General features: G+C 38.2%; 1 protein-coding gene and 1 non-coding gene across 2 annotated transcripts in view; one reads left to right on the top strand and one right to left on the bottom strand.

The window, feature by feature from the left end:
* Positions 1-277: 277 nt before the first annotated feature.
* On the top strand, positions 278-351 carry Trnai-aau. The gene has a single exon. It is a non-coding gene; the product is annotated as a tRNA-Ile (tRNA).
* A 3,812-nt stretch (positions 352-4,163) lies between these two features.
* LOC125227078 (coiled-coil and C2 domain-containing protein 1-like) overlaps positions 4,164-24,585 on the bottom strand; it is a 34,894-nt gene continuing 14,472 nt past the window's right edge. The window contains 3 exon segments of the mRNA XM_048131270.1: positions 4,164-4,440; positions 6,096-6,225; positions 11,341-11,492. Coding sequence (XP_047987227.1) covers positions 4,318-4,440; positions 6,096-6,225; positions 11,341-11,492 — 405 coding nt within the window. The 3' untranslated portion in view covers positions 4,164-4,317.

Below are 24,585 nucleotides of genomic sequence, written 5' to 3'. Positions count from 1 at the left end.
ATTTGCTGTGATATTATACCATCTGTATCATATATTATATGTAAAAAATACAGGCTTGAAAAGGTATATCTGATACCTTTTATACTTTGGTAAATTATGTGTCATATGTCAGTGTACTTGAGTATGCAAATCGTGAAATGCAGCATGTACCCTAAATAATCACATGTCACAAACACAATACTCATAGAAAATACGAGAATACAACACATGGACACACCCATATTACGTTATTAGTGACGTAACCAACATGATCTATATTTTCACCGCATCTTTCAACGGCCCATTAGCTCAGTTGGTTAGAGCGTCGTGCTAATAACGCGAAGGTCGCGGGTTCGATCCCCTCATGGGCCACTCTCTTTTTGCTTTTTGTATTTTTTTAAAATGTACGTTATTTTGACATAGTAAATGTGAGCAAAGAGGATCGAGTATTATAGAGCGTACCCCAAAGCTGTAATGCCATCTAGATTGCATCTATCTAGGCCACCGTACATACCTTTTCCTGTATGGTACTGAGGTACGTTTTTTTCTTAGACTTTATCTGTCTATACGGAGTTATATATGTCTTTGATTTGCAAATAGAAAAATTCTAAGCAAAAATGTCTAAGTAATTATTATAATACCGACTTTTAAGAAAATGCCCGTCAGTTTACTCTTTCTTTTAAATTTAGGGTAGGTATTCACAATTAACAAATTCAAATTCTATGATTTTTTTAGTAAAAAACACCTTATAAAATATTTTGTATTAATGTAATTCATAGTTAAAAATCATAGCATCGAGCCGATTCACACGATATAAATTAGTAGGCATTTTATTTCAGTATCGATGTAATCACATGTAACTAACATTTCATTTGGATCATGTACAATCATAATAAAATAAATAAATAAATAAATAAATATTGGGGACACCTTACACCGATCAACTTAGCCCCAAACTAAGCAAAGCTTGTACTATGGGTGCTAAGCGACGATATACATACTTAAATAGATAAATACATACTTATATACATAGAAAACATCCATGACTCAGGAACAAATATCTGTGCTCATCACACAAATAAATGCCCTTACCGGGATTCGAACCCAGGACCGCGGCTTAGCAGGCAGGGTCACTACCGACTGAGCCAGACCAGTCGTCATAATAAGTTTATACCACATACTGTATTTCTGTACCTCACACATCGAATTATTATAGGCTATCTAACAAATAGGTAAGTAGTTGACATTCTACGTGTTTACCCTATTTCACATAAAAAATACTGGCATGTGATGTGAGTGATGTGTCTGTGGAAAGATCCAACCAGTTGGAACTTTCCGCTAAAAATGGATTAAGCTAATAACCGTTAGTCCTTGAAGCACATATACGGTTTATTTACCGCCAATCAATATGTGTATATTTACTTGAATAACTACTTAGCATCTAATTTCCTAATCACATAATCACGGTCGCAACTGGATGAAACCGCTATGTGCGAAAAAATATTTTTATTTTAATTTAAATCGTAACTCAAAGTAGTAAAGATGATTTTTTTATTATACGCCTATGAGGGATTGTGAATACATACATATCTAAATGAAAATATACCTTAAGCTTAGTAGTTAAGGTGATATATTCTGCTTTTAGTACACTTTAAAGGTGTGAATTTCAATTCCAATAGTCAGCAAACAATTCAATATCGTGGTAACCCAATCAGTATTAGTAGGTCTGACGTGTATTTCATTGACCTAAGTAAATGTATAAGGTAAGGTCAATCTAGAGTCCTTTTCAATTTGGTCGTAATGTTTGTAAATAAAATTTAGAAAACCAGTTATAACTGGATTCGATTATTCTAGTTACCCTTGACTTTGACACTGGTTTATAAAATAGGAAGATTGCATATATTATTTATTTTACGCGATATTTTTGTTTAGAAGGCTATGTAGTTTGTTTTGGACCTTGGTCAAGGATTGATCCATGTGATAAAAGTTATGTTTACTTTAACGATATTTTATCATCATTCGTTATCGTAAAATGTTAGTCACAAGAATCTAACACGATTAACACGTTTAGTATCCATGTATAATTTGACAGTCACATGGTTGGCCTAGGTAAGTATTGTTTGGGTACATTTGGTGCCTTAACCCTGTGGAGCGAGGTATTTCAATAGAAGTGTAGCCAACACTTCTGTCTGGAAGGGTCGACAAGGAGTCTTACATAATACATAACCACTTGGGTCCGTCCCCGCGCCTGAGTGGTATGCGTATGTGGCTAGCCAGGCCGAACTTGCTTACTTGCTTGCTTGTTCGAATTTTATTATACACGCAGGAAGAAATACTCCTGCATAAGCAGTTTTTTATACACACATAGCCTGACATGAAAAAGAAAAAGAGTGGCAATACTGTTATGTTGTCCCATTCAAATAAACGTAAGAAACCGGGACGAAATTACAATATTTCTATTAAATAAAATACGCACAGATTAAGTAGGAAGCGAACAAAATTAAATTATTTTATGGTTGTATGTAACAAAGGTTGTTGCGTTAAAATTAACAAACATAGTAGGTACCTTTATTTCTACGCATTGACTGCGGCTTTGCGTACGCTAGATTTGTTAAACGAGCTGGAAATACATCAAAAAAAACTTCAATTAAATAATGTATGCATTTTTATTACAATAACATTTTCCCATTTACATTATCTTACAATAATTACATGAGGTGCAAATAGAGGCACTTGTAAAGCGGTTCACATCGCATCGCTGTCATTCTGCAAAAATATTTATTTTATATTATTTTTCACCTTAGATGCGTTCGGTGACACTTCCAGAAATTCTGAATTACGCATACTATGTTCCATCAAATACGACAGAAAAATAATGTTACTTTTAAATAAATAAATAAATAAATATTGGGGGACACCTTACACAGCACAGATCAACTTAGCCCCAAATAAACAATGTATGAAACGGAACATCCGCCCCTAGTATTTTCCGTTTCATGGATTGCGTTATTTAAAAATAATAAAATTTTTCTCTCATTTCTGATGTAATTTAGTTAATAGACATTTATTTAATTTAATTTAATTTATTTAATTTAATCAAAAAGTAACACAGCATTACAGTTTACACTAAGGCACTGTGTGTTATAAATCAATATATGAAAAAAGTATAGCTTTTTATATTTATTTCTTTGTTTTACGCAAAAATATAATTTAGGTTCGCAAGAATATTTAGCGAACATAGTATGAGTAATAAAATTCAGAATTTCTGAAGTGTCACCGAGCTCGTCTAAGGTTAAAAATAGTATAGTAGTCAGTGTCAATATAGTCATACATTTTTTGTAAATACATGACACGGTTTTCAAGGCAGGTACATATACCCTACTCGGACTAGACAGCCTAGGCAAGATGTTTCTTTGCAGATAACGAAACGCTACAGTTTGGAAATAAATCCTTTTCGTTTCATTTTCTGCCTGCTAAACTGAAATATTTGTGACTATATTTGTCTCACCCAATAAAATATGACACAATGTTACATTTAATCTATATTTTAAGTCATTACAATGACAGAATATAAGCGTGCTACATTTGCATTGATAAACAGATCTAACAAAAAATTATAATTAAAATAATATCAAAAATAACGACTCACACTGGCCTTCAAAAACACCAATTAAGAACGAAACAAACATTTCAAGGTTTCAACAATAAAGTAAAAAAAATATTGACAATATAAAATTCTGTGTCCGTGTTAAACGTTCACATACGTAACCTGGCGGGCCAGCACGGTAGCGTGATACAACCTATCGCGTCGCTGCGTCCTTTTTGCACTGTCTGAGTGCCATAAGCTATATCGCGCTACTGTGCTTACCCGCCAGGACACTAAATAACCATTTAGTTATTTTTTATGGTTTCTTTACTTTAGCACTGATTACTTTTCTTAAAAATTACTCATTTTCATCGGCACTATATTTAAGAGTAGCTGTGAAAGTACTGAAACTTAACCCTTAAATGCATGACCTTGACAAATATTCATTCATATTTGAATTTTGACATGCTGTCAATAGAGTCAAAAATACATGATGCATAAACACTAACCCCCTTATTCATAAACGTTCACTAAAGTTATCAAGCCGATAAAGTTCTTTTGTCCCTTTCCAACGCATTGGTTTGATAGAAAGGGACAAACGAACTTTATCGGCTTGATAACTTTAGTGAACGTTTATGAATAAGGGGGTATGCATTTAAGGGTTTCGGTTTCATGCGCTCTACCTATCCCTATGGGAGTACATCGCCATGTCAAGCGACCAAATACAATAGATTCTTGTATCATTAAATTCCTTAGCTATCGATGACAAGCCATCGGTGTGTTGTGCTCTCTATCTGTTGCTGCAACAGCGGTGTGCGTACGCGCAGTTTGATTTCTAACGAGCCGCCTACCGGTTTCTTTCGACTGTCCAGGAGCTGTAAAAAGGAGATAATGTTATTATTTTTAACCATAAGTGTACAAAAAAATGTATTTAAAAATATATACATACATACGTACATACAATCACGCCTGTTTCCCAGAGGGGTAGGCAGAGATCACGGATTTCCATTTACTACGATCCTGACAAATCACTTTCGCTTCACGCACTTTCATAACGTTTCTCATACACGCTCATACCAGCATATAAAAATATATATACCAGTAATAAATAACAACTGGGTAAAGGGGTCTCCTTTTTGCTGTGTACTTAACACAGCAAAAGGGAGTGTACAAGTTTCTAATGGGTTGGCAACGCGCGTGTGACACTTCTTGAGTTGCAGACGTCCATAGGTTACGGTAACCGCTATCCATCAGGCGGACCGTATGCTTGTTTGCCACCGACGTAGTATAACAAAAAGAGGTAAGGTAGGTAGGTAGGTAAATAAGTACGTAAATTAAATACTTATCGAATGCGATTATTCCTATGACAAAAACTTTACATATTCTAATTTAAATAGACCGACATTTAAAGAAAATGTTACGTGTCATTAAAATATGCCTTTTGTTATTAAATAATAGTATTTCCACTTGTCAATATAATAAAAAGATTCATAGTTTTTTAAGGAATTATAGACTGTAATTTAGTTGTTTATAGAGTCAATAGATGGCGCTAGTAGTGCTAAAATAGTCTGTTGTTAGTAATTATTTAACATGTTGCAATAATACATAATTTGTATATTGTGACAATCCGCCATATGTGCTGGCCCTATGCAATTTATCGATTGTTCTTTATTTTTAAACTAAATCATTAATATCACATGTAAAACAGACAAAAATAAGTACGTACCGTAATAAAAAATCTTATTCAGAAGTTCTACCTGTCGCAAAAACGTGAAATATTATTAAAATATATAAAAACAAATAATCTAGTTATATGTCGACATGTACTACATAAATTTGAAATATTAAAATGATTTATTTACTAAATATTAATGTTTTGTACGAGACGGCGAAGATGGCCATAGTACACGTTTTTCTCTAACGTAATTTAGCCGTTTATCTGTTTATCATGTGTATAATCAACTGAAAAATTTGCTTTTATAAATATATCTAGTAAACATTAATTGAGTTTACATTTTTAATCCCCATTCAACAAAAACAATTAAAAAGATCTCTTCGAACATTTCGTAAAAATACGATACTACTAGCGCCATCTAGTAACTGACGTTGAAAACATTCAAAATTTTATTTATTACGATTTATTTTATTGTATTTACGAACTAAACCACAACTTGTATTATATTGTAATAATACAATTATACAGGGTGCAATAAAAAGGGTCAGCCATACTTTGCATGGCGACTTTTGAGGTCATGGGCAACTGTTATTATGTAAAACGCGAAAAAAAAATCGCTGTTCCATTGTGCTGCACTGCCGTGATGCCGCTCATTTCTATGGAACACTCAAAATTTTTTTGGCGATTTCATCAGTGGTCCCAATGGTCCCATAGTAAAAATTGTTCATTCTCATCCTCCTTGCGTTATCCCGGCATTTTGCCACGGCCCATGGGAGCCTGGGGTCCGCTTTGACAGCCAAATGAATAATGAACAACAATAAAAGCCCTTTTTATATCACCGTGTATTTTACTCACCGGAAACGCCTCATGAATAGTAACTTGCGTCTCCAAAGGCGCCAACTTGACCATACAGGACCCCAGCAGCGAGTCCTTGGAGAACCAGCCGCTGCAACACAAAAGGTTGTAAGCGCCGCACACTGAACAGCTGCGGCGCGCCCTTTACCAACTGCCCTTCGTCCGTAAGCGTTTCGAGTAAGTTACAAATCTTTAGTTTGTATGAAATAGATGTGGTACACTAGCGACATCTAGTAACAGAGCTGAGAAGCTTCAAAGCAAGCTGTGAAGGCAGATAGCTTGATTATTTATGATTCTAAACCTCTTGACCTCTAAAGCCTAATCTTTTTTCCCTTAAATTTTGTTTCTAATAGTGTCCCGAAGAAGCGTTTCGTGTAAGGTGTAAGTTACATATCCTTTTTATTTTTGTATGGGGAGACTTGGTGCGACTAGTAGCGACATCTAGTAAGAGGGTTGAGAAGCTTCAAAGCCCACTTTAGGCAGACTGGCTTGATCAATATTTCATGTTCTACACATGTAGACATGTGAAGAGTGTTAAGCTTTATTTTTAAATGTATCTCTTTCTAACACAAATATCAAAATTACATATATTTATAACGCCATATGAAAAAGTGTTGCTCAGGAGTTTGAGAGCTTATATTATTAACTTCAGGTATATGACGCCAAGGAACTGTGAATCCTTAGCTTTTTACAAATCGCATGACATCAAAGCCCATACCTTGCAATTTTGTGAAACCTCTTATTAAAGGGATATTTCTCGAATCTCATTTTATTTTTAAGCTGACATGAGGCTACTAGCGACATCTAGAAAAAAAGTTTTGAAGCCACAAACGTTATATCAAGATATTCGAGATGGATTTGTGCAGGTATATTTTGTAATGCTTTATTTATTTAAGTATTTACAGATGGAATATAAAGTTCGTTATCTGCCTTTAATTCATTGTGATGCTTTTGAACGACATTTCCTATTAATTCTAGTACGACCTCAAAGACTTGTAACTTTTAAGAAACACCGAGAGTTGTTAGTACAGTGCCATAACCGGTGTTATGTGACGTACTTAATATATATTATGTAAGTTATACTTATTGTGCGAAACGTGAAAAGAAATACATGACATTGGTGGTGCTAGGCGCAGCGCATACATTTAACTTATAACTAGAGTTGCAAATTTATTTCCTTCGAAATATAGTGTGACATGAATTGTAGTAGAATAAAAGAGGGCGCCACTGTTCCACGTTACTGTCATATTTTATTTTAATTGTATGGAAAATTGTTAGTTCCATTTTATTTTACTTCTACAATTTTGTCACGTTATGCATATGTAAAAGTACTAGTGCTTGACAGTGTCGTAGTAGATGCCACTTCCAATCAATAAATGTGACAGAAGGGTGTGATCTTTTGGCCATTAGCGTGTCGAGCACTAGTACTTTTACCGTGATACAATATAAATTTCGATTATAGATAATGTTAACATTGTCTTTTCGAAGAAAAATATGGAGATAAAGAACAGTGCAAAACAAGGTTGCTTAAGGTGGCTCGCCTAGGTTACCCGAAGCTCAGGCTGCGTTAGATGGCGTTAATTTGCAAATTACCGGTCTTATTTTTTTTTGTGGAGTCGTACAGGCATTTATATACTTTCAATTATGCTTCGCGAACATTTAATACTAAAATTGACATATTACAACATACATTCAACTTCTCATTGTAACGTTAATACCCATAATGTATATAAATTTACTATTTTACACTATTTTTAAGTACCACTCACACATACAAACAGTGTTTTTGTATTCCTTCTAGTCGATAATTTCACGCGGCGACAGCTTGTTTAAATAGCCTTGCGGTAAATACGTGTTATCGCATGATTTGCATGGAAGTACTGGGTTCGAATCCAGGACTTTTTCTCTTTTTTTTTTTTTTAATACTACGTCGGTGGCAAACAAGCATACGGTCCGCCTGATGGAAAGCGGTCACCGTAACCTATGGACGCCTGCAACTCAGAGTGTCGCATGCGCGTTGCCGCCCCATTAGAAACTTGTACACTCCCCTTTGCTGTGTGTGCACAGCAAAAAGGAGTGTACAAGTTCAAAGGAGGGTTTGGGTTGCCGACGACTCAAAGGACAATAGACGGAACAAATTAGTTCCGTAAGTCCTCCCGTCGTCAGCACCCCGCACCCTCGTTGAGCTCTGGCAGCCTTACTCACCGGCAGGAACACAACACTATGAGGCACTATTTTTTGTTTTATTATTTATACATAAATGTATATGTACTGAGCGTTTTCCACAAAAAAGATTAAAAACCTATTCTCTTACATGGTAATAATTATTGGGTTCGTCGAACTCAGAATTTCTAACATAATTATCCTAATCTGATATTTTTAAAAAATCCAAAAAGTATAGATAAATTTTAGTTTCTAAAGTACGATTCGAATGATTTTTTTTCTAATTGTTTATTTTCGATGAAGCAAGGGTATTCAAATCGCTTTTGAAATCTTAAATTAGTAAATGAAAATGCAACAGTTAACTGAGTATCGTAGTGCTTTAAAAACTCAAGTGGACTTTTTTTATCTATAAGGAGTAATTTCGAGAATATATTATATTTAGCGAGGGTATTAAAAGTTGTGTTTTATATCTCAACTTAATAATTAGAAAATCAAAATGACAATAAAAAAATCAATATGTTCTCTAAGATAACATTGATACCTTCGGCTCTCCATTCTTGCTCGGTCAATAAAAAATACGAAATTTATATCCAAAAAAAATACAAAAAGTTTATAGAATCCCGGGATTCGAACGCAGTTTCACGGCGTGACAGGCGACTGTTGACCAACGACGCCATTACATAACACGCTGTTACCGACGAAATTAGGCTATACGTATATAATTATTTAAATATAAATAATAATGTCAAATCCATACTAAAATTACAAATAAGAATGGGTGTGTATCTGTTTGTTTGTCCGTCTTTCACGGCCAAACGAAGCGACGGATTGACATGTTTTTTAAGTGGAGATAGTTGAAGGGATGGAGAGTGACATATGCTACTTTTGTCTCTTTCTGACGCAAGCGAAGCCGCGGGCAAAAGCTAGTACAGCACGGGTAGCATGGTCGCGCGATAGACGATAAAATATCAGGCCGTCCCTGTCGCACTATTAGTAAGTGCGATTATAGGGACGACCAGATGTTTTATCATTTATCGCGCGACCATAATTGCCTGCCTGGACCAGATTATATTGATGATAATTATTATTTGTAACCATTTAGTTAATATTGTCTTCAGTTACCGCGATAGTTACTCATGAAATAAAAACTATGAAAACGGATTAAATCGTGTATAATGAATTTACAATTCATCCCGACGTTTCGAACACTACAGCGTTCGTGGTCTCTGAGCTCAACGGGTGACTGAGGAAAAATTACAATATGCAAAAGCTACCCACATACCTACATACATATTCATATATCTTATACTATTAAACGAGCAATTCTTGTATATTTATTTATTTATTTATTTATATATACCGACGATCTCGGAAACCGCTCTAACGATTTCGCTGAAATTTGTTATGTGGGGGTTTTCGGGGGTGAAAAATCGATCTAGCGTAGCCTTAGATCCCGGAAAACGCGAATTTTCGAGTTTTCATGAGTTTTTCTTTCGCGTTAGTAAACGTAAAATATGGTCCTTAATTTCGCCGCGCGCGCATCGATTCCGCTTAGCTCAGTCGTACGAGGTCGGTCTAATGTACGCAGATAGATCGTAGGTGTCAGGGTTTCGAATCCCGGCCAGAAATTAAGTTTTTGTTTTTTGGCTTTTTTTTGTTTTTGTATTTATAAGAGTTTTTTTTAATCTAAAGACGTGATATATTAAAATAGAACCGAGCGAAGCTCGGTCGCCCAGATATTATAACTATTTAGTTGTTGAAGAAAAACATTCACACAACAATAACATAGGTCAACTAGCTCAGTAAATGTAAGGAAGTCAGCACATTACTAATACTATGCCCACACTATGACCTATGTACCTGACCTGACGTGTAATATTTTATTTTATCAACAAAGGCACAATAAAGATTGTATTGTATTTTTGTATGAAAATAAAAAATAGGAAAGAAATATAGTAAGAGTCTTTTTTAATAGAATATTTATTCTATTAAAAAATATAAAAAAAACTTAATAAATCCAAAAAAAGTTCAAATGATTAAAAAAGACTCCGGAATGGAACTCGAGATCTTCTGCTTCATAGTCAATGCGTTTGACCGAGACGCCATTTCGATTTACATTAGCAGTGTCGAAATACACGATATGTATCTTTATTGACAAAATGCGTCATTATTTCTGAGTCTGCTTGAGTTAAGTAAACCAATATCCAGCCAATATCTTTAAATAATTACTTGTCAAGAGCCAAGTGTCACTGATGACAATGTCAACTAAAAATGCGCGAAATATGACGGCTCTGTGTCTGTACACAAAATTTGGCACGCACATTTTCGTAAAATTAATAAAAAATTCACATGGATTTGTCCATGATTTCTGTATGAAACAATGTATTTCGTTCAATACTGCGACGATGGATAATGTATAGTAGATGTATGCGCATATTTTTATTTAGTTGTAGTGTGCGGTGACTAAATAAATGGTAGATGTTTTTTGTATGGAAAGCGAGCCACCTTAAAGCGAACTACATAACAATGTTGCAGTAATAAAAGTTACGTTTAAGGATGCACAGTTTGCGTTTAAAAAGCGTCTTATCTTATGCATTTAAGGTTCGTTTAACAGCTCGGAAAACCGTGTATGTAGTCGGCCGATAGAAAAATCCGTCAGATCGTAAAGTTCTTATGTTATGTTTTGATGACAGTCACTTTAATACCTGGGAGGATATTGCAATGTCTTGTATGGGAACCCTGCATTTTCTGATTAAGCATTTAAACTTGGCTCAGTTGTTCCTTGGGTGGCCCTGGGTAGATTCAGACCGAGAGGCTCCGAGAGCCCCCCTTCATTTAGGGGTGAGGAGGGGGGGTGGGCATTTTATTATGTATTTTGTTCTAAAGTACATATACCTAGGAATTTTACGATCGGCCACCGACACGTCCACACATATCATAAACGTTTTCTTTGCAAATCACATCGCATTACAATACTTACTGACATCTGCGGCCTGTTTCACCAGGTGACGTTGCCACTTGACACTGATATTTTTGAGACCATTTTGGGTCGATAAGATATAATACTAGTAACGTAACTTACCCTTTTGAGTACACTTCAAACTTGATGCCATGACGCTTGATTACTCGGAGGCAAGGGCGGCCCGCCCGGTGTATGGCCAGAGGGAACACTGCGTTGTATTCGGGGTTGTTCGTGTCTTTTACTTGGGATGTCCTGTCTACTATTGGCGCGTCCTGAAATGTAAAAATGAAATATTGATGTTTGTTCCAGAAATAATTAAGGAATAAGATGGATGCCATTTACTAGGCCTTTTCTAACCGAGGGTTTGTATGAAAAACGACGCCTACGTTTAAATAAATAATGCATGCCAAAATTATGTTTTCGTCCTAGGGATCAATAAAATGGGCCATTTTTAACCGACTTCAAAAAAGGAGGAGGTTCTCAATTCGACTGAATGTTTTTTTTTTTTTTTTTTTTTTTTTTTTTTGTATGTATGTTCCTCGATATCTCCGAGAATTGTGGACCGATTTTCAAAATTTTTTTTTTGATCGAACGAGTATAACCCCGAGATGGTCCCATTGGCACCAAGTCAGGGTCTGATGATGGGATCCTGGAGAAATCGAGGGAACTCTTCAAATGTTATAGGCACATGTAATGTTTTCAGTGTATTTTTCAAAGGTAAACCAGTATTTACGCCTGATGGTAATAATTTTATGTGGCTGAGCTGATGATGGAAGGTCAACTCCTCAATGGTTAGGAGTTAAAGGATAATTCTTTCACTAGTGTACATGTATTCGGACTGATACATATAATATCAATAGGAACCACTAAAAATCAACAAATAAATAAACTTTTTAACAAAAAATAAAACCGCCTTCAAAAATAAGCGCGTTACAAAACACGGAGAAACTAAAAAGCAAAAAATAATAAACCTTTGAATTCAGATTTCTTATCGTATTGCAATAATCTAAACATCCAAATTATAAACAAATCAATTATTTTTGGAGTCGGTGCCAGCCTGTGTATGGTTGGGTGGGGCAAACAGGCAATAGCAAGGCGACGAACAGGTCTGGTACCGACTGCAAAAATAATTGATTTGTTTATAATTTGGATGTTTAGATTATTGCAATACGATAAGAAATCTGAATTCAAAGGTTTATTATTTTTTGCTTTTTAGTTTCTCCGTGTTTTGTAACGCGCTTATTTTTGAAGGCGGTTTTATTTTTTGTTATTTTCAAAGTTGTCCACCCCGTTTTTGGCTTGTCCCATACTTTTGATATAATATTTAGCGTATTTAAAGAGTCTAAACTAATGAAGACTATTTTTTATTCGAACCCAAATTTAGTTGACAGTAATTTACAGTATTCATTTAAATTTTTATTATAATTATGTATTTGTTAAAAATTATAATGTGATAAAAAATGGGCAATTTTTTGCTGTCCCACGTCAAATATCGTTTTTGTTATGGATTTTATTCTATAACTAATTGTACTAAATATTGATGACGGCATAATTTGAAAAGATTGAGTTATACGCTATTATGTTATAAAATATTTCATGTTAATAAATAAACGTACTATTTAAAATTAAGTATAATTTGCCGAGACGGAATCTGGTAATTGTGGAATTTTCCATTCCGAAACCGCAGAATGACTGTTAAAACTAAAAGAAAGTTCCTAACATTTGGTAGCATTTTATTCAGCTTGGCAAAATTAATTTAAAACTACTCAATACCGCCATCTTGCATTTGCCAGTTGCCGCCAAACACGCATCAAAGTAGCTCGTACTCAGGGGTAACTTTTTCTCATTCCACCTTCCGAAACCAAATTTGCGGGTAAATACGTAATATGCAGCAAATTGCCAGATGGTGTCAGGGTACGTTTTTTCAATATGGTACATCCAAAAAACTCCAAAGAACACCTGAGCGCATCCAAACCAAAATAGAACACAATTTAATAATCATCCACCAAAATGTTAGATCTGTTTGCAGTAAAACATCATTATTAGAACTATTACTATATAACGCACGACCGGATATTCTGGGTTTAAGTGAAATTTGGTGTCGAAAAAATGAGCTTGAACGCGTGAAGATATGTGGGTATGCACTCGCGAACGGCTACTGTCGAATGCGCGCCGACGCCCATGGCGGGGTAGCACTGTTTATCCGAGACGGGTTGCACTATAAAAAACGCAATGACCTACATAGCTTATGCGTTCAATATCACATTGAATTTACGGCTATTGAAATTCCTAGTAATAAATTGATTATTGTTGTATTATACCGAACATGTAATGGCAATTTTGACATCTATTTAGAACAGCTAGAATTATTATTGTGTAAAATTTCTGACGAAAATAAAAAGTTTATTTTAGTTGGCGATCAAAATGTGGATTACAACTCGGACAATAGATTAAGGCAGCAAGTCGATGACGTATTGAGTAGCTATGGTTGTGTAAACACCGTAACGTTTCCGACTCGCGTAACAGCCGACTCCGCGACGTCCATTGACTGTGGAATAACAAATTGTTCGCGCGAGCTTCTTAGAGTATCGTCAGTGGATACTGCAATTAGTGATCACAACGCGCAACAGTTTGTTATCACTATTAAACGAGGAAAAATACCGAAACAACTGACATAATTGAACGCCGATTATTTAATCATGAATCTATTTATTCATTCTTTTTTAACATCTCAAATTATAATTTTGATTTTATATATGATAATACTATTGACATTGACTGCAAATTTAATAAACTATTTAATATTTTGACATTTTATATAAACTTACATTTCCCAGTAAAACAAATGAGAATAAAAAAGAAATCACCTATTCCGTGGGCATCTGACAAATTACACGAATATATACAAAAGCACAGAGATCTTCACGAGATAAGACGACAATATCCTAATAACCAGTTAATATCTGACTGTATTGACCACTACACACAACTTATTAAAACCGAGACACTAAGTGCCCGGCAGTCATTTATTCAAAACAGGTTAGCACAAAGTAAAAATCCATCAAAAGAAATATGGAAAGTCGTAAACGACGAGATTGGATTAAAAACAAAGCCCCAATCCATATCATTGAAACGAGAAGATTCAAATGCCGTATTATCTTACGAAGAAATTCCGAATACATTTAATTCACATTTTATTGATATAGCTACAAAATATGTTATAAATAGCGATGAGCAAATGTCTAAAGGATATGTCAGTAAATATTTAAGCAAATATATTATTTTACAAAAATTCAATCTCCCTGTAGTATCACGTGACCACTTGGACAATACAATAAAATTAATGTTAAAAACCCGCACAACTATTGACGTTTATGACATGTCATTAAACATTATTTTAAGTATATGGCCAATTATTGCTGACATATTAGTAATATTAATAAATGCTATGTTTCAGAGCGGTAAATACCCCAGTGTACTTAAGAATACCCGAGTCTGTCCTGTGTACAAGGGTAAGGGTGAGAGGGATGACGTGAACAACTATCGACCAATCACTATCGTCCCCACTATTTCAAAAATAGTGGAGTCCATTCTGTCCTCCAGCCTGATGACATATCTAGAAAAACATGCCCTACTTACTGATCAGCAATACGCATACAGACGCAACCGGTCAACTACAATGGCGGCGCACAAGATCATTGACAACATTATCACAGGCCTCGATGAGAAGCACAAGACGGCAGGCATTCTGTGTGACTTATCAAAAGCATTTGATGTTATTAACCACGACCTACTGTTAACTAAACTAAGCATGTACGGTATTACAGATTCTGCTCTTAAATTGTTCACGTCATTCCTGTCGGACCGTAAGCAGGTGGTGAAACTGACCACGAATGGGAAAGTACTCACCTCGGATATGGGTCATGTCAACTTGGGTATTCCACAGGGCTCTGCGATTGGCAATACGTTATTTTTGCTATTTATTAATGATCTGCCTTCAGCAATAACGAGCGGCATTCCTATACTCTTTGCGGATGACACGACAGTTGTAGTGAGGGCCCAAAATCACGAACAGTTGGCTGAAAGAATCAGTGAGGCATGTGAACAGCTTCAGGCGTGGTTCTCGTCGAATGGTTTGCTCCTGAACGTCGCGAAGTCCAGTGTGATGATTTTTTCGGCCCGTAGCACTGAAGCACCATCATGTATTGAAAACGGTCCAATGCCATTGTGTTTCGAAAGCAAATTCCTGGGTTTTACGGTCGACTCGAATCTTAACTGGAAGTGCCATGTTGACAAGTTATGCAACAAGTTGAGTAGTGCGGTCTTCGCCATTAAGAAGCTTCAGCCGCTTATATCGAGAAAAGCACTGAAGGCTGTATATTTCTCAAATTTTCACTCGCTAATATCTTACGGGACGTTGATTTGGGGAAACTCCACGGATGCGAAGCGAGTTTTAATCCTTCAAAAACGAGCGGTACGACTACTAACCGGAGTACAAACTAGACATCCGTGCAGGGAGCTCTTCAAACAGAACGGTATAATGACACATTACTCACTTTACCTCTTCCAAGTACTAATGTTTGTGAGAAACAATTTCTCGATGTTCAAGCGCGTTGAAGTTTCCGGGAAACAAATTCGGTCCACAGGGAGATTGCGAACAGTGCCGCGTCGCATGGCGCTTTCAGTAAAGAACCCGAGAGTGATTGGACCGACATACTACGAACGACTACCCGCGAAATTGCGAACAGAAACATCTGACGAAACTTTTGAACGCCAATTGAAAATCTTTTTATTGGAAAATCCATTATATTCTGTAAATGAGTATATGGAAATGACATGTAATATAAATTGACTGTAATCCATTATTGTATTTTAATTTTAGTTTGATGTACAGTCTAGCAACTGCACATTTTTCCGTTTACGCTGCAACCTACTTAAGGCCGAGCCGTAATTTATTATTTTAAGTAAAGGTAAATTTAGTGCGTACCTAGCTCTCTTACGATAATCATCAACTAAAGGAACTGCCAATTAAGTTGCCTAGTGTAACCATTTTAAGGTGAAATAAACCAGTATAACATAACTCCATCTCTTCATCATCTCTCAACGCACTCAACCATCTCAAGCAAGTGTACGGACTAACTGGCCCGTACATTAAATGGTCCTTCGAGCCTCTGCGTGTCCTGGAATCTCAAAAGGTAATAGTGTTTTTGTTACTTAGTACGATAGTGAATCGGTTTGCTGGCCTCCCACAAGCGGGTCTCCCCAGTAAAATTGAGAAGGCACAAATATCGTATTTAAAGTGCAGAAGCTCTGATTACCTGTGGAAGGAAAGGACGCCACACAGAACCACCGGTGATACAGTCATCAACTACACGAGGATCAGAAGACGCGCAGGAATCTGGATCTTCAAAACTAGCAACTAATTATCTGCCGTCGGGGTGCTTGAAAAAACGCCGGCGGGGGTGCAACTTCAAATTAACTAACAGCAACTTCAGGCTCAACTTACTACAAAGTCAAGCCTAACTTGAACAACTTAACTCACTTCAAGATCAACTTTCAACTTCCTTCTAACGACAAACTCATCATGACTAAACTTCAACAACAGCAAACCTGCTTTGAGAACATCAAGGCATTGTGTGTCAACTACAAAAAGGATTCGGCAGGCAGGAAAACTCGTGACTACTTAACCAAGCGGATAACTTCTCTCGACGCCTTATGGGGTGACTTCGAGAACCAACATGGGGTCCTTGAAAAGGAAATCGAGGACAAGAACATTAACTACTTCCAGGAAGATATTTACACGAAAACTAAAGCTATGTATGACGTCACTAAGGCGGACATGCTGAACTTGATGCAAAAACTAACTGACGCGAAGAGCACAGTCAGATTTGATCTTACAGATTTTTTGGAAGACATGGAATCTGGTTCGGACAGCGTCATTCAACTTCTTAACAAACAAGAATGCAACTTCAAGGCAATCGATCGAGCGATGTCAAAAATAAATGTCGGCGTAAACAGCGAAAAGTGGGAACTAGAGGACAATCTTAACATTCTGAAGTCAAAATGGACGGAAATCGACAAGCAACACTGGGAAATAGACGGCTTGCTCAAGGGTTCTCACGAAACTTACTACCAAATATTCACCGACATAGAAAATAGATACGATTCTATGCGCAAGGAACTCAACAGCAAGATATGGTCAACCTTACACTATCAGAAATCGGCGCCGCGCATCTCAATACCCGAATTCTCAGGAAATTATAACCAATGGATTTCTTTCAAAGATCTTTTCATAGAAACCGTCCACAATAACCCAACTATCAACAAGGCGCAAAAAATGCAGCATCTGAAAACTAAGCTTCGCGGAGAAGCGGAAAGATTGGTCCAGCATCTGACAATAAATGCCGACAACTATAAATCATGCTGGGATATCTTAAACCAGCGTTACGATAACCGACGTCTTCAATTTATTTCATTTATGAACACCATGCTGAATTTACCTAACATTCAGCAGCCGGACGGCCACAATCTGAAGAAAATGCATGACGTCATAACTGAATGTCTGAGTGGACTAAACAATATTGGCTTGGATACTACGACCTGGGATCCTATTATTGTTCATTTAATGACTTTGAAACTAGACACCACCACCCACAGCGACTACGTACGGGACCTTCAAGATCACAGGGAAGTTCCAGTCTTACACGACTTTCTTTTCTTTTTGGAAAGCAAATTCATGGCTTACGAAACCATGAAAAGCTCCAAAAAGGATATAAACTCGCAGCAGAAGCCAGCACCCATCAAAACTTTCAACAAGGATCATCAGGCCAAGAAAACTAACTACAATAACTTCAACTATTTCAAGAATAATTCCAAGACATATCACGCGACCTACGGTCAGTGCCCTCTTTGCAATGGGGAGCACGTGTTGATGCAATGTCAGAAGTTTCTCGACCTAGACACAACTCAGCGAAACAACACGGTCGCAAGACTGCAAGTGTGCAAAAATTGCTTGTTTAGTCACGGGGACAAGGAATGCAGATCCAACAAAACGTGCAAGGAATGTAACTTGCAACATCATTCATTATTGCACAATAATACGGCCAAGAAACAAACAACTTATAATTTTAGAAAAAATAACTTTGAATCTAAGCCATCAACTTCAAATTCAACTCAACAAGCATCCAGCCATCATATAGCTACGAATGGCGTGGAAGTATTGCTAACTACGGTTCAACTTCAACTTCAAGCTAGCGATGGAACATACATTACGCTCCGCGCGCTACTAGACCAGGGGTCACAACTTAACATTATAACTGAAAATGCCACGCAACTACTGAAACTACCCAGGAAGAAACTCAACGGAACTATAACTGGAATCGGAACTTTAAGCTGCAAAGGGGAGGCAGAGCTTACCTGCAAGTCCTTGCAATCCGATTATACATTCCAAACTAAAGCATTCATTGTTAGAAAAATAACTAGGAACCTTCCCAACTCCACATTCGAGAAAGGGAACTGGACGCACCTACAAAACTTGGAACTAGCGGATGCCGACTTCAACGTGTCGCGCCCTATAGACCTCTTGCTAGGGGCGCACGTTTACGCTGACGCTCTTATGGATGGCGTAATTAGGGGTGGAAGATTGGCTCCGATTGCCCAACAGACCCGTCTAGGATGGATTATTAGCGGGGAACTCGCAACGAATGGCCCACTTAGCTGCCATGTAACTTTAATTAACCTGGAGGAACTTGCCAAGTTTTGGGAAACCGAAGACATCACCCAAAGCGAGGAGAATACGTCTCTTAACGACCAATGCGAAGCTTACTACCAGCAAACTGTCCAGCGAGGCTCCGATGGGAAATACATTGTGAAATTGCCATTGAGCGCGGACTACGAAAAAAAACTGGGCAATTCTAAACAAATTGCGGTCTCACAGTTTTTACAACTGGAACGCAAACTACAAAGACAACCTAAACTGGCCGCAATGTACAGGGAATTCATGAAGGAATATGCCGATTTAGAACACATGAAACCTTCGGCCTCAACTTCATCCCAGGACTGCTACCTCCCGCATCATGGGGTGCTAAGGGAAAATGCCATCAGTACGAAGCTAAGGGTTGTTTTTAATGCGTCTCAAAAAACAAGCTCCGGTTACAGCCTAAACAGCCTGCAAGAAAAGGGCCCTAACCTACAAGGGGACATCCAAGCATTGATTCTGAAGTGGAGAGCCTACAAATATGCCTTCTGTGCTGATGTTCAAATGATGTACAGATGCATTTGGATCTCTGAAGACCAGCAGCATCTCCAGAAGATAATATGGCGAAACTCGCCCTCTGAAGCCCTTCAGGAATACCAGCTTTGCACAGTAACCTACGGCCAAAAATGTGCAGGATGGTTAGCCACAAGAACCCTCAAGCAATTGGCTGTGGACGACGGTCATAAATATCCCGAAGCCGCCGAAGCGCTGAAGAATGAATTTTATGTTGATGACCTCATCAGCGGCCGCAATTCAATTGCGGAAGCAATACAACTACAAAAATCCCTAATAAACTTACTTAAAGGTGGAGGCATGAACTTACGAAAATGGTCGGCAAATGACCCAACTCTACTTGAAAATCTAAGCGAAGATCAAATTTCCACACAAACATTTGACTTCAAACATGAAGATTCTATGAAAACTTTAGGGCTTGGCTGGAACCCTAATTCTGACACTTTTTTACTCAACTGGAATCTAAACAATAAGCCTTCAACTAACTTAACGAAACGAACTCTGTTGTCGGAGATATCTCGTCTATATGATCCATTAGGATGGTATAGCCCTGTAACTGTGACCGCCAAGCTAATATTTCAGAAAGTGTGGACAAGCAATATCTCATGGGATCAAGTTCTACCACGCGACATTCAAGAGGAATGGCTGAAGTTAAAAACAGAGCTGCAACTACTAAGAAAAATCAAAATTAACAGATGGATCGGCGGAACATCAAAACAAATCGAGCTTTTGGGCTTCTCGGACGCAAGTGAGAAGGCTTTTGCTTGTGTAATATACACTCGCATTAGAGACGAAAGCGGGAAGCCATGCACAACTTTATTAGCAGCGAAAACTAGGGTTGCCCCCATATCACAAAAAACTACTCTTCCAAGATTGGAATTATGCGGAACCCTACTGTTGTCTCAACTAATGAAGAAGGTTATGGAAGCATACAAGAATTACGACATAACTATTAAAGCGTTTTGTGATTCTCAGGTGACTCTCGCATGGCTGCAAGGAGATATATCACGCTGGGAAAAATACGTAGCGAACCGAGTAGCAAAGATCAAGCAAATAATACCGGCAGACAAATGGCATTACATTAAATCTGAGGACAACCCAAGTGACTGTGCTTCGAGAGGCGTGTATCCAAGCAAACTAGTCAACCTCGACCTCTGGTGGCACGGACCGTCTCTTCCCGAAACTAGCCCGAAAAATGATGCTCAAAGTTTGACTTGTCTTTTTGCTACAAACATCGGCGCATTGAAAACCGAAGAAGCAACCCTAACCACAAAGCAGGATAAACACTTCATATACGACCTTCTTGAAAAGTACAGCTCGCTATCACGAGTAATACGAATCACCGCATGGATATTACGATTTATTACAAACTTGCGACGTAAGCAGAAAGCCGACACCAACTATATAACTACTAAGGAGCTAATCGCTGCAAATGAATATTTAACCAGCTGCGCACAAAAGGAGGCATTTCCTGACGAATATAAACTACTGTTTAAAAATAAACCTATTCCAACCCACAGCTGCATATACAAACTGAAGCCTTACCTAGACGAAAGGAAATTGATTCGGGTTGGCGGACGGTTGAATAACTCTAACTTGCCCTCTGGAATGAAAAATCCAATTATCTTACCCAAAAAAGGGCGTATGACTCATCTCGTCATTCATCACGGGCACAGGGCAACATTACATGGCGGGGCGCGCCTAACCCTTAACTACATAAGACAACGTTACTGGATCATAAGCGGCAACAGGGCGGTAAAATATCAACTGCAACATTGCGTTCGCTGCCACCGATTCAAGCCGTCAACCACCCATCAGCTGATGGCGGACTTACCCCGCAAAGAACTATCCCATCAAGGCCATTCACGCACACTGGTGTAGATTTCACTGGTAGCGTAGAAGTCAAAATTAACAAAGGGCGAGGTGTGAAAACATCGAAGGGATACATAGTTATCTTCGTGTGTCTGGCCACGAAGGCTGTACACATAGAACTTACTTCGGACATGAGCGCTGAAACATTTTTGGCTGCTTTTGAGAGATTATGTGCCCGCCGAGGCACGCCAAAACATGTTTACTCTGACTGCGGCACCAACTTTATCGGCGCATCGAAGATTATACGTCAAGAATTTGAACAATTCAAGCAAACACTGTCAAACTCAAGCTTTTTTGATGAAATTGGAAAACTGGAAGTGGAATGGCACTTCAATGCTCCCGCATGGCCTAGTGGTGGGGGAATTGGGGAGGCCGCCGTGAAATCCTTGAAATATCACCTAAAAAGAGTCCTTGGGGAGCAGAAACTTACATTCGAAGAGTTTATCTCTCTGCTGGCGAAGATAGAAGCTTGCCTAAACTCAAGACCGCTTTGTCCTCTTACAGAAGACATCGATGAATACTATAACTGTCTAACTCCAGGACATTTTTTGACCGGGTCAGCTACGTTGTCACTGCCGCACTCGGATTACAGTGACACCAAACACATCGATCTGCGCCGCAGATGGCAGCTTATTCAACATATGACGCAACGATTCTGGAAAGCTTGGTCATATGATTATCTAACTCAACTTCAGCGTCGAAGCAAATGGAACAAACCAACTCAAAATATTGAAAAGGATGACATTGTTCTTGTAAAGGAGGACAATTTACCTCCGGCAAAATGGGCACTCGGCCGCGTCGTAGAGGTTCACCCTGGGCGCGACGGCCTAACTCGCGTAACAACTATACAAACTCAAAACGGGACTTTCAAGCGTCCTGTTGTCAAACTTTCACCCTTGCCGATGAAACCAAGGGCTGAACTCGAGGACAAGCCATCGACAAGCCACACTGAGCAATCATTAGAAAACAACGAATCTGAACGAGGCAACACTAAGAAATCTACAAGATATCCTAGAAGAAATAAAACCGCCAAGCTATCCTTCGTAACATTGTTTACAACTTTTATAACCATGTGCGCTATATCAGGGTCGCACGCCGCCAGCGCGTCGACGTCGGCACATATTACGAACCTTGAACCCGAGCGACCGATATATTATGATATAATCGGCAAGGTACAAGTAATACATAATAAATGGACATTACTTATGTATTACAACCTAACTAACTATTGGGAAGGAGTTCGTCGCATTGAAACATACCTACATGGGGTGGAAGACTGGTGTGCGAAGACGGACCCAAGATATTGCAAAACTACTCTCAACCAACTGTACCACGAAATGGATCTCCTGCAATACTACAACTCTATGCTGCTCGCCCCTCACAAGCATCTAACCGACAGGAAGAAACGAGGACTAGCCGACGGGGTTGGGTACTTAGCTAATAGTTTATTCGGAATCCTGGATCAACGTTTTGCCGAAAAATACAAAAACGACATAGAAGCCGTACATGACAATGAAAACTACCTACTCGAACTCATCAAGAATCAAACAACTATCGTCGAACTAGAAAACAAGGTGCTAAAGAAAAATGAAGTTAACATCCAGCAACAATTCAACGTTATAGAGACCTTCATGAACGAAACGAATATCAACATAGCAAAAATTGAGTCAGCAGTGGAAATCGCCATGGCCACGAGCTACTTTAATTCGGCTTCACTATCAGCCTACCTACTCATCAACAATCTAAAGAACATGCAGGAAATGCTATTCAACACCCTAACTGATGTCTACAAGGGCCATATCGACGTCCACCTTGTGACGCCGGTCAGCCTAATCGAGCAAATGAACATTATCGCTGGCAAGCTGCCAAGAACCATATCCTTACCTGTTCACAACATACGAGAAGACATCAAGGACCTCTACAAACTACTGTACGTTAAAGCTCGAGTCACCGACACTTATTTCTTCTTCGAACTTCACATTCCTCTAATTTCAGATGAAGACTATACGTTACATCGTGCTATACCGCTGCCCGTCAAAACAACTCAAGACACTGTCATCGTGCAAACAAGTGCCCGTTATATAGCCGTTAACCTGCAGAAAAATACCTACATATCCTTTAAAGAAGAGGACCTTCAAGAATGCGTACAGTTGAAACTAGAAACTTTCATATGCAACAAAAACTTGCCAGTGTTTAACCTTCACAATGAAAACATTCCATGCGAAGCAAAACTAATAAGTCATCGCACGAGTACACCATGTGACGTAGCGCATACGTCATGTCAGAACGCCTGGATCGAGTTGCACTCACCAAACGCTTGGCTTGCCATTTGCTGCGATACCTGCACGCTACGAGCCATATGTGAACAAGATGTGACGTCACACACTATGACGTCATCCGGGATAGTCACTTTAGCACAAGGTTGCATACTGCAATCTAAATACCTAACTATACATTCACTAAACCAATACAACAGCAAGATGAAGATGGGCTATGAGATAAACGTGCCCTCAGTAACATCATCCATTAATCGGATTGCAAATCTGACCTACCACAACATACCACATCTTTACCATACTGAACGTAAACACAAGGACACCGATGTAGAAGAAGTGGATAATAGAATACAGTTCCAGAAGAACAAGGAACAAGGTTTCCAAACAACTTTAACTACCCACGATATTCATCAATATACTATCAGCTATGTCTTGCTGGCCGCTGTCATATCTGCTGCTGTCTTTTGGGGAGTGGGAAGATGCTATCCCGATCTGTGCAAGCTAAAGAAGCGCAAACAATGCTCACTACAATCAGTAAGGCCACACTACGAGGATATCGAACTTCAACCGATGCCAGAAGAGAAAAGCCAGCCACAACCACAAACCGGTGCGAGACCAGCGAGCCACCTCGCGCCACGCCCGAGCCGTCGCCTCGCAACCAAGGACAACGTGTCATTCGACTTTGATTAATTGGATTTCTTGATTTATTTGTAATGGCTTTTCCTCTTGTTGAAATTTATCTTAACTTTCTCTCTCTCTTCTTCTTTTGGGGTTGCCAGCATGTACAGTCTAGCAACTGCACATTTTTCCGTTTACGCTGCAACCTACTTAAGGCCGAGCCGTAATTTATTATTTTAAGTAAAGGTAAATTTAGTGCGTACCTAGCTCTCTTACGATAATCATCAACTAAAGGAACTGCCAATTAAGTTGCCTAGTGTAACCATTTTA

The sequence above is a fragment of the Leguminivora glycinivorella genome, chromosome 6 (assembly GCF_023078275.1).
Source record: "Leguminivora glycinivorella isolate SPB_JAAS2020 chromosome 6, LegGlyc_1.1, whole genome shotgun sequence".
Taxonomy (NCBI): Eukaryota; Metazoa; Arthropoda; class Insecta; order Lepidoptera; family Tortricidae; genus Leguminivora; species Leguminivora glycinivorella.
The sequence above is the reverse complement of the archived record's forward strand: the minus strand, read 5'-3'. Positions and strand labels throughout refer to the sequence as shown.